Source organism: Osmerus eperlanus, chromosome 24 (genome assembly GCF_963692335.1).
Source record: "Osmerus eperlanus chromosome 24, fOsmEpe2.1, whole genome shotgun sequence".
NCBI classification, from domain to species: domain Eukaryota; kingdom Metazoa; phylum Chordata; class Actinopteri; order Osmeriformes; family Osmeridae; genus Osmerus; species Osmerus eperlanus.
This window is the reverse complement of record NC_085041.1, coordinates 3,985,475-3,996,843: the sequence shown is the minus strand read 5'-3', so window position 1 is coordinate 3,996,843 and position 11,369 is coordinate 3,985,475. Positions and strand designations below refer to the sequence as shown.

General features: G+C 40.1%; 1 protein-coding gene across 2 annotated transcripts; it reads left to right on the top strand.

Annotated features, from left to right (window-relative positions):
- Nucleotides 1–168: 168 nt before the first annotated feature.
- LOC134010862 (CREB-regulated transcription coactivator 1-like) lies at nucleotides 169–10,668 on the top strand. Of its 2 annotated transcripts, XM_062450151.1 has the most exons (14): nucleotides 169–317; nucleotides 1,600–1,716; nucleotides 2,083–2,210; nucleotides 2,418–2,477; nucleotides 3,036–3,130; nucleotides 3,540–3,625; nucleotides 3,713–3,756; nucleotides 3,934–4,157; nucleotides 4,538–4,689; nucleotides 5,368–5,598; nucleotides 6,165–6,251; nucleotides 7,173–7,259; nucleotides 7,355–7,529; nucleotides 7,754–10,668. In XM_062450151.1, the coding sequence occupies exons 1-14, from the start codon at nucleotides 192–194 to the stop codon at nucleotides 7,963–7,965; spliced, it is 1,824 nt and encodes a 607-aa protein (XP_062306135.1). In that variant the 5' UTR covers nucleotides 169–191; the 3' UTR covers nucleotides 7,966–10,668. The 2 variants fall into 2 exon arrangements, with proteins under 2 accessions (XP_062306135.1, XP_062306136.1); XM_062450152.1 differs by lacking the exon at nucleotides 6,165–6,251.
- Nucleotides 10,669–11,369: the final 701 nt, after the last annotated feature.

The window sequence follows — 11,369 nt, the reverse complement described above, 5'->3', positions numbered from 1 at the left end:
TCACTGCGGTAGCTCGTCCAGAGGATGAAGTGCATTGCGATTGATGCTTGATTTATGTAAACTGTCTCTGCACACCGTGTTCGTTAATGACAATGTCCTTTCCTTGGGTAAAATTATCAAGATGCGTAATGACGGCAAACGAAAGCACTCCAGCGTAGTGCGTAGAGTTCTATTGAGGAGGAGAGTGAAAGATGGCGTCCTCAAACAATCCCCGCAAATTTAGCGAGAAAATCGCTCTGCATAATCAAAAACAAGCAGAAGAGACTGCAGCTTTTGAAGAGGTGATGAAAGACCTAAACATTACCAGAGCTGCGCGGGTAAGTTTCTCATACATGGTAGATTTTATATATGCTGGTTCGCCTAGCCTGGTTATCTGAGCTCCAGCTTCACGCGCTAGCTGCAGCAGCGGCAGCATGTTTAACGAGTTGTTTTTAGCCAGCTGTCAGAAAACCAAAATGTAGCTAGCTAACAAATTGAATTACCCAATTCGAATTGTTGACTACCGCTATACACTACTATTATGACCCAAAAAGCCAGCTAACCAGTCCTTAACTATATTGTCAAGCTGATTTGAGGATGTGCTCCGCCGTGTTGTCTTTTGTTTTGTTGACATTTCTGGGCTAGACTATCTAGCACCAGTAGTAGGCTAGATCTCAGCATGAGACTTGAATTATATTAATTTACATCATAAGCCTGGATTGACATGGTGGATAGTGGTATAAATCTGCCTAACAGCTGAAGCAATTCTGCGGGACGTTTGCTGTCAAACACAGAAGCCAATGACATGTAGCTAGCCAGCGATGCACTGTAGCGAATCATAAAATACGTGTCTAGACTAGTCTGCATATGTGAGCATTTTTGCGGAGCATAATATTAATCGGAAAATGTATTGTTGTCTATGTTGCTAGGTCATCTAGCTAACAATGAAAACGATGAAGCTGCGATGTTTCACAAGGTTACTAGCAGCTCATTCACAAATGTTTTATCAGACTTCTAGTAGTAAATGAGTCATGCAGCAAATGGAGCAACTTTCCCCTAGATTAACAGATGGGCACATAGCTAAACTAGTAAGGTCGTTGAACCAATAACAAGGTACCTAGCTGGTAATGTTCACCTTTCAATATATATTTTTTTGCCAAATTACCATGTATATCCATTCATCCTTTTAATCACGAATTTGTTGAATGCATCATTCATGCAACTGCAATCCATTATTTAGACATAAGGAATATTATGTGGCCTACATCATACAGAGATTCTCACCTAACTAAATGGTTTCAGGTCGCACCTCAAATAATTATTTAATGTTGAACCCATCACTGAAAATCGGAATGCAGTTGTTGAAATGGATTACAACCAGGTGTTCATTACTTTAGTCAGCTCATTGAGAACAGGTATTCTCATTCATATTAGCGATTTATAGATACATGATAAATACCTGGATTCTACAGATGCCCACATTTTCTCTTAATTTTTCTCAACTCTGTGTTACTTACTATAAACATTAAATACACCTATGTATATCAGTTATTTATTCACATTTTTCATGTATCAGTTTAATTGTTTATTCATTCTTTCATGCAATTTTACTTTGCACAGTTGCAGTTACAGAAGACCCAGTATTTGCAACTAGGGCAGAATCGTGGACAGTACTATGGAGGCTCACTGCCCAATGTCAATCAGATTGGAAATAGCAACAATGACATGCCTTTTCAGGTGAGCCCACAGCCTCTCTATCAGTTGGTACAATGGGGTTCTGATATTCACCATTGACAACTAGACATTCTGTAGCAATGCTTCAGTTACTAGCAAAAAGTATACCAACACACTGTAACCAAAAGAAGACATTAAAAAAAACTAAATCTCAAAAATCCCAAATACAAGTATGTCATTGCTTATCATGGCTTTCCATTTTTGAAATACATTTGCCAGCATCAATATGTAGGCCCATAGCTTGACCCATTCGAAATAAGAACATGTGCACCATTTATATCAATGCTTTTTTATTTTACTTTGTACTTTGATACAAAATTGAAAAGAAACCAGTTTTCACACATTATTGGTTTGGTGTGTCCTCTCCAGAATTCTGTGTCGGACACCAGTCGAACCACTAGGCATCACGGTCTAGTGGACCGTGTCTACCGTGACCGGAACCGCATCGCTTCACCCCACCGCCGGCCAATCTCTGTTGACAAACATGGCCGCCAGATATCCTTCCTCTGCTTCATTTGAGAATTTTTGTCAAGCGTAAAAAAAAAAAAGAAGAAATGTCTTGCACATTCATTGACTATTGGTTATTAAATGGACTGTATTCAAATTGATAGAAAATGTAGCCTACATGTTTGTTTTTGGTATTCTTTTATGCAGATATGGTAGTAGTTTGCCTTTTTACTACCCTCCTTAACAGAGCTTCACATCGACAGCTGCCCCTATGGCTCCGTGTATCTCTCCCCTCCACCTGACACCAGCTGGAGGAGGTGAGTCCTCTCTGAAACATTAGAGAGGGGATCAATGTGCTGCTGAAGCGATCACCTATTTGACCACTCTCACTTTTTTGAAGGCAAACTATGTCTCAAATTCGGCCATTGATGCCCTCCGTTTGGTCCGTTGAATTTTCTGTCTAGTAGTAGTAATTCTAGTTGTAATTTATATCTACCTGATACAGTACATTGGTAGCAGATACATACTTCTTGTTCCAGAGTTCTTCTGTTCTGTACTATTAGACATAAAACACTAATATATGGATGAAAATAAATCTGTAAAACAAAACAGTAACTACAAACATTCTCCAACAATCGTCCAATTGTTCAGTTTGCTACATTGTGGTGAGCTAATGTGAAAATCAGCAAAGTCACATTGACTGAGCACTTTCATTTGAGGTGTGTTCAATTTGCTCTCACTTCACCTGCAAATTCCATTATAGATACTTACTGTTCTGAGCACAACTAATGTACTTGGCCTACACGTACACAGACACACAAAAAACTAAAAATAAATAAATAAATGTTGACCTGGATTGGTTCTAACACCCTCAGGACAAATTCAGACTCGGCCTTACACCAGAGTGCGATGAACCCTAAGCCACAGGAAACGTATGTGGGGGGATCCCAAGAGCTCCAGCCCAAGCGAGGTAATGGAGGATTTGGTTACTTAGAGCCTGAACCACCCTGCATTTATTAATGCCCAGTTCTATGAAACCGTAGCAGTCTTGTTATAATTCAACAGCATGCTCTTGCAATATTTACGGTGCACAGTGTTATAGGTTGTCGGATTGATGCTGAATCCTTTTAGGATTGATTTAGTTACGATTAAATATGTCCGTGTAGGGATTTATCCTCAGTGGTTGTTCTCAGTGGAAATGACACAGGAAGACAGATCAATACTGATGCAATGAGACTGTTTTGGTTTTAGTCCAGCCGGAACCTAGCTCATAAAGTGTTTAAATGACCATTACAAGAAAAACGTTAATCAATATTATTTGACCATTGCTTCACGCTTTCTGATTATTTTTTTTCCCCCTTTCTTTCTTCATCATCTAGTGTTGCTGTTAACAGTGCCTGGGACCGAGGAGTGTGAACCAGAAACAGACGAGGATGCACAGAAGCAAATGTGGGATAATAAAAAGGTATTGATAAGTCAACTGAAAGTGTGCGTGCCGATTTTGGTGTTGTTGTGCTGGACGAGGAAATACTGAGGGTTCATTTTGCTGCAGAATGACTCATCGAGACCCAAGTCCTGCGATGTCCCAGGGATCAAGTGAGTGCATCATATCTACACGTTTATTCTATGTGTTTATCATGGTGTATTATTCCCGCTTTGATGTATTGATACTGAAACATTGCAAAATGATGGTTAACGAATATAATGTCTCTTTCTCTCGCTTTGTCACTCTCCCCCCTCCCCTCTCCCCCCCCCCCCCTCCTCCCACCCTAGCATCTTCCCATCACCCGATCAGGAAGTGAACACATCTTTGCTTCCTGCCACACACAACACTGGCGGCTCGCTGCCTGACCTCACCAACATTCAGTTCCCCCCACCGCTGCCCACCCCGTTGGACCCCGACGATACGGTGGCCTTCCCCGCCCTCAGCGCCTCCAACAGCACGGGAAACCTGACCACCAACCTCACCCACCTAGGCATCAGTGCCGCCAGCCACGGTCAGTTCTTTTTTGGCTACCACTGCATAACTCCCAGTATATAATGAACTTTACAAAGAACAGTCACGGGAGGCTGGCAGAAACATTCTTTTTTGGCAGCCTTTCCTGCCTAAAGCGCATCCACTGGCGGATGACAGATGGGATCACCAATACAAATGAGTATGTCCATGCTGTACTTTATCACAAGTGACGCCTTTGCTTACAACCCTATTCTGTAGGGTTGGTATTGAACTTGGTATTACACAAAAGACTTCACTACACTGCAATCTGTCTGAAAAGCCGTTTTAGTCGAGTATACATCTCTAACTCTGTATGCGGGTGGCAGTCTAATTAGCACGTGTCCATGTGTCTAACAACATGTCTGTGTACTGTCCCCGCAGTGGGGACGGCTTCCTCTCAGTCCGCCATGACGGTGTCATCCCAGCGGCAGCTGCCCACCGTGGTGCCCCTCACCCTCAGCGTAGACCTCCAGCCTCAGCCGTCTCCACAGCAGCTCTCCCCCACCCTGTCGCCTCCCATCAACATCACGCAGGTCAGACGATGATGATGAACGTCCCCCCTCACACCCGCCACTGGCACAAACCACCCCAAAATCTTGTGCAAGGCCACTCTGAAAAAAAAAATGTAATTAAAATGAATTTACTTTTGAAAGGGCTAGTTCAGAAGCTTCTAAAGTGAGTCCTTCTGAAAACTTTCAAAGTGGTGTTTTTGGAAGGGTATATTCTCTATGGTGTATTAAACTCATGCCTGCCAGGTGTCGTTTGGCCTTATTTGCTGGGATGAGTCAGCATGAGATTGCTGGGTTGGACTGTTTTAGAACTTTTAGAATTGCTGTAGGTGGGTCTTGAAATATATTATGCGTGAAAGTCATTTAGTACTTTTCACGTTGGTAAGATTGTTGTGGTGTAGCTTTCTTGCTGGAAAAATAATCAATTGTTCTACACAGAATGTCTGTCTGTTGTGCTCTGACAAGACACACATTACATTTCAACATATTATAATAGTTTATATTGATTATATTGTAAGAACTTTTAATTTGCTCCTTTTTATGACTCATCGTCAATCGGGTTCTGGTCAAGCCATTTATCATCCGTTTTTGCTCAAATAATTTCACCCCTTTTATTCTGGAAAGTACACTTTACCAAGAGTCCTATTAAGTCACCATTACCACTGCAGTGTATAACCGCACCCCCCCTTCTCGTGTCCTCAGGTAGTGCCAATGGAAACCTTGAGCCTAGAGCAGCAGCTGTCCCAGTACCCCTTCTTCAGCCAGCTGACAGCTCAGGCACAGGCCCAGGTGCTGAACGACCTGCATCTGCAGCAGCTTCTGCCCCAGGGCATCAGGCTGATCACCCTGCCCCCGCTGGCCACCACCACCCCGGCCACGCAGGCCTCCCTGGACTCTCAGATCCAGACCAGCGCAAGCATCAACGTCAACTCAGTGAGTCACCACCCGCTTTTCATTTTTTTAATTTTTATTGCAGGTGTGAAACGGTAATGCCACATTGCACAGTTGATGTCTTGGAACATTCAAACGACGGACATGTGGCTTTTTCTAATGCACACTGCCTGTTGCCCACGTTTTGTTGCGGTTAATGGACTGTAAGAAGTGGTTGTGGCAAGCCTTGATTTATTCATTTATGTATTTAGTTTCCCTTTTCCCCCCCTCCTTTCTCTCTTGTCCATCAATATAATGTCATTAGTCAGGCATTGATCAGTGCAATAATGAAGATAAAGAAATTATTTTACAAACAACCCAAGATAGAGCTTGTATATAGTTTGGTAGGCTTAGCATCTCAGTATACATCTGAAGTTCTACTTCCAATTATTGTGCAGCTGAGAGGTAAAAAGAAAAAACTGCTGACAATCTCTTTAAGGGTCTTCTGTTTTTCTCTAGGGTGTTTTTTTCATAATAGGGCCCGAAATGGTGCATTTCAGTCCACTCTATCGGAGTGTTCTGTTACTTTTCTAGAGCTTTCCTCTGGCTAACCATCTTCCCTTCAACAGTACCGTAATCAGACTGGCTCTCCGGCCAATCAGTCTCCAACCTCCCCTGTCTCCAATCAAGGCTTCTCCCCTGTCGGCTCGCCTCAAGTAAGGGCGCAACCACCGAGCTGCTTTTTGGGGGAGGGCTTTGCGCAGGGAACTGGCTAAACCAATTAAACTGCCTTTCACCCCAGCCTAATTCTATCATCCATGGTGTCAGCAAACGCAACCCCCCCCCCCCCATTCCCTCTCCTGACCACATTCAATGGTTTGCTTTTTTTTTTGTTCCTAAAGGTTCCACCGTGTTTTTGTTGAACGGACTGCTGTCCCTCTCCAGTTTTTAAATATTATATAAGCATATTTGCTCTCGTTTCATAGAATGTTGACATCTTTGTGTCAGTGACCAGATTTCAAGATACTCGTGGAAAAATACTAGCATAAGGTTAAAAGGGTGGGGGCCAGAAACAGCTCAGCTACCTGATCAATCGAGGTAGTGTTTGAGGTATTGATTGCAGCTAACTCTTGGTAAAATCTCCTTGTGGTGTTTTTTAACACACAAAAACCACATTAATTACACGTAAAGAAAGCGTGCGCTTAAGGTATCTTTGAGGTTCCTATCCATTCTATGGATTAAAGGTAGGTGAAATAGATCAAGATAAATACAAATACATAAAGATTTGAGTGCAATGCCCCCTTTTAACAGTTGTGCCTTGTACAGTATATCCTGCTCCATTGCTTTTGTGACTGTTCCAGAAGATTGTGTTTGTGCCATCATGAAGTGTGTTTCACGACAGTGCTTGAAGTGGCTGCCTTCTGAATTGCCTCCTGCCTGTGCTCTGCTATGTTCTATGCCATTGCTGTTGTGTTCTCTTGTGAGATGAGATGTCTATGAAAGGTTCAGTTTGTTAACATTTCAGACATGCTATCCAACAATCCCGTCGTAGCTGATTGTTTACATATTGAGTACATATTTGAAGCACCTTTTGTATCAAGTATGATTGTTGATAAGCGTTGTGCTTTGTCTAACAGCACATTTCTGTGGTGGGCAGTATCTTCGGAGACTCTTTCTATGACCAGCAGCTGGCGTCGAGACAAACCAATGCTCTTTCCCACCAGGTGAAAGTGTTGTAATCAAATGTGTGTTGCGAAATTATGCCTGATATTGCTCTACACAAAGAATGACCCAACTTTTAACCTTGTATGTCGTCCAGCTGGAGCAGTTCAACATGATTGAGAACCCCATCAGCTCCAACAGCCTGTACAGCCATTGCTCCACCCTCAACTACACACAGGCAGCCATGATGGGGCTTACCGGGAGCAGCCTGCAAGACACCCAGCAGCTGGGCTTCAGTAGCCATGGCAACATCCCCAACATCATCCTCACAGGTACTGTAGCAGCAAGAGCCTATTAGAAACTCGGTCGCGGAGTTCATCATCGACTGCCATGCACGCTTACGCGAGTTCTCAACCAGAACTCTTGGCTTTATTTTTATTTTTTCGTGTGTGTGTGTGTTTTGGATGTTATGTGTTAATTGTTGCATGTGAAAACTGTTTTTCCATCTGTGCACATGCAATGATTGAATAACATTTTCCGCAATGTTGAATTTCAGTAACAGGAGAGTCTCCACCCAGTCTCTCCAAAGAGCTGACCAACTCGCTGGCCGGTGTTGGGGATGTCAGCTTTGATGCAGACTCTCAATTTCCATTGGATGAACTGAAAATCGACCCCCTTACCTTGGACGGACTGCACATGCTCAATGACCCTGACATGGTACTCACCGACCCTGCTACGGAGGATACATTCAGGATGGACAGGTTGTAAAGGTGAAACTGACTGTGGCCGCCAAAAAAAAAAACTAAAGAACAAAAAATGTGAAGGAAAATAAAATCCGCCCTTGGGTTCAGTCCCCAAGGGGAAGCAAAAAGGCATGGTGTGGGTGAGTACTCTCCACAGTTGCATGGCCCTTCACACCCAGAACTTGTTCAGGCCTTTGATACGATATTCCACCAAAACTATTGTGTGGGTTGAAGGACACACAATGCCTTTTCGGGTGGTTTGGCATTGCTGTCAATTTCAATGAGATTGTTGGTCCCTCAGCCAACCTGCTGTGTTTACTATACAACATTATTTCCCATACGCATACAAAAAATTATAATAATCCCCAAAAATCGCAATTGACAACTTGTGTTTTCCATATCTGTTTGGGAAGTTCAGTTTTAGTTTAAGGAGGGTGGGGCGGTGGGGGGCAAAAAAGACACTAAGACGGTAGGCACCACCACACCAATAATGAATGCTGTGTATGATATTTGCAAATACCACGGCCAAGCTGATTCTACCCTTAATTGAAAGTCATTGTCTTTCCCAACTTACATCACACTCAAAGCTTTATTTTTACTGACAACCAAATGTTTATATTTTTGTCATGTATGTGTTTAATTTGTGTGCATTTATATTTATTGAATTATTTATTAAGTTGAATTTGTTTTATGTAAATACAGAATTCAATTATTTGTTTGATGCCAAATTTTTCTCTGCTGTTGTCCTCTTGTACAAACTGCACTGATTTAATTTTGTGTCTATTTATTCATTGATATTTTTTGTATATTTAGTTACATTAAGGAGTGCAAATCCTCCCCATATTTGCTCCTGAACTCAATCATCTATCTATATATATATAAACTAGGAAAAAGTTACATCTTAAAATTAACTAGCTTCTATCACTCTCATAAGAAAAACACTTTATTGTGCCAATTAACAACTTTTAAGTGACTTTATTTATAACTGTTTAAAAGACTACTTCCATGTGTTCTTTTTAATGTTAAGCAAAGTATAATTTAAAATAGTCTCATTGAAAATATAGAAGACAAAGAGAAATTCCCCAAGAGTATTTGTTTTCGCTGCTGCTTGAAAAAGTAAATACAAATATAATTTCATCTTTTGCTTATCTGACAAAGGTCACTTCTACTAAAACCTAGAGAGAAACACAGAAATCTTACCTATTGAACTTGTCACTGTGAGATCACCTGATTTTGCCTTACATGAGTATTATACTGTTTTAAGTGTCTAATTAATGTGACAATGTATTTTCGTAACTTCTTGTGACATTTTCTTGTATTTAAAAGGAACTCCTAACTTTCAGTCAGTGACAATATTTGTGGTTATGTAGAGTAAGGTTTGACAAAATAATTGTATTGTATTTTGTACTGGTACACTTTTTAGCTAAATTCTCAATGTTTTGTAAAAAATAACAAAAAAGGTTGGGTTATAAGTATTTGTGATGGAGAGTGCAAATATGGGGAGGGGTTCTTCTCCTTAAAGGGATAACATAAAGCATTTTGTGCTCCTTACTGTTCAAGAATTTTTGTAGACGATTGTTATAAGAAGTTACTTAATATTATTACAAGGTTCTGCTTTCAGGGTAGACCTGACTGAAAATGAGATGAACCATTCCATTTTTTACACCCCCAAAAAAAGAAAAAACCATTACATTGCATGTTTTTGACCACACAATCAGAAATGTATTGGAACAAAAAAGGCCTTTACATTCTTTTTTTTATTTTATTAAGAAAGTATGTGGAGCCGAAAATATCTTTAACGCACTTAAAACATATTTGGTGTTTTCACTCCTGTCTTTGCATTTTTAGCTTTGTTAAATAATTGTGTCATTGTCAGTAGTGTCAAATCACGCAATGTTTTTACCAATGCCATAATTCTTAAAGAAACACCTGTTTGGATTATTTTGTTATTTAAATATGAGCAGAACTTTACGTTATGGATGAAAGTAGCATTTAGTGATTACATTATTTGTTTGATAGGCTTGGAATTGTTTACACTGGCATTCATATTTTTTAAGTCATACCTATGGTTAAGTGCATAATATCAGAGTTTTCCTTCAAACTAGCTGTAGAACATCCTATTTCTATTTACGGTGCAATGTAGTATATACAGTAATACTTGCCTAAATCCCAGTAAAGGAAAATGGAAATTGTCAGAATTTTTAAGTTATAAGGAATCACGGTTTGTTAACTTCAGACCTCAAAGTTGAAGAACTATTTAATGTCATTTTTGACATTAAGTTTACATGTGTATATGTTTGTTTCTCATTACACAAATTATCCATAAAAAATGGTATTGTTTTCTATATATAAATGTGATTCCTATGCAAGACTAAGAAAATTTGACCATAACACTAGATTATAGGACATCATTATTCAATGTAATGTTCAAGTCATAAACCTGTTTCATTACCATGTTCATTCATTACCAAACCCAACTTGCATATTAGGCTCTTCTGTTGGATTTCAGTACCATTCAGATGCCAAGATATGTTTGTTTCAGTTCATTTGATTTACTCCCATTGCATACAATACATTCTGATAAATCGTGTACATATGCTGTAGCATAAACTAAATGCATGATGAACATGTTCAGTGAACCCTGGGGAAAAAGCCTTCATTAGCTGAGCAGATTTGATCCAAATCATGCGACATGTAAAATACAGCAACATCCGGTTGACAGAATGCATGTGTGAGTTGCTATAAATTATTTATTCCAAACAGTTTACTGTCAGATGACTATGTTACCTCTATCTGCATAATGCTTATTCATTGCTGATATAAGAATGTATTTGTATGACAATGTAATAGATTATAGCTGTTACATAGAGTTAATTTTATCTGTAAGAGTCCCAGTTGGATCAGAACCCCACCTGGCACCATTGAAATTGGCTATTGTCTATCATGAGAGTCTGCAGTAACTTTGTACACAAACCTACAAGTTTTCAGTGCTTTACAATTTGGAAAAGTTAATGGAAAAACATGATTTCTCTCTGATGCTGACTTAAAGCAGTTTTGGCACTTGCACTAATTGTTGACAAACCATGACTTGAACCACAAGTCAAAAACAAACATCCTGCCATTTGCAAGACATGCAAGGTGTTGTAAGCAATCCTGATCCCTAATGTTTGTGTAAAAAAATTTAATACATACTATTACCTTTCTTGTAGGGGTATGGGCACTAAACAAGGCAAACCAATCGGCGAGGTCAGCTTGCCTGAATTGACATTATGTTTACCAATGTTAGTTATCATGATTGTGAATGACGTGCTATGTCAGGCTTAGGAAAGTGTATTGTGTAATATATATATTGTCTATATTGTGATGTCTTTAGTCGGCTTGTTGCTTCGCACTTTATTTGTGATGTCCTGTTTTAGAAACAGGGACTGT

Coding starts and splice junctions, on each gene's coding strand:
- LOC134010862 (XM_062450151.1), top strand. CDS start 192: ATGGCGTCCTCAAACAATCCCCGCAAATTTAGCGAGAAAATCGCTCTG. Junction 4,690..5,367: donor CTCCCATCAACATCACGCAG/GTCAGACGATGA, acceptor TCGTGTCCTCAG/GTAGTGCCAATGGAAACCTT. Junction 7,530..7,753: donor CCCCAACATCATCCTCACAG/GTACTGTAGCAG, acceptor GTTGAATTTCAG/TAACAGGAGAGTCTCCACCC.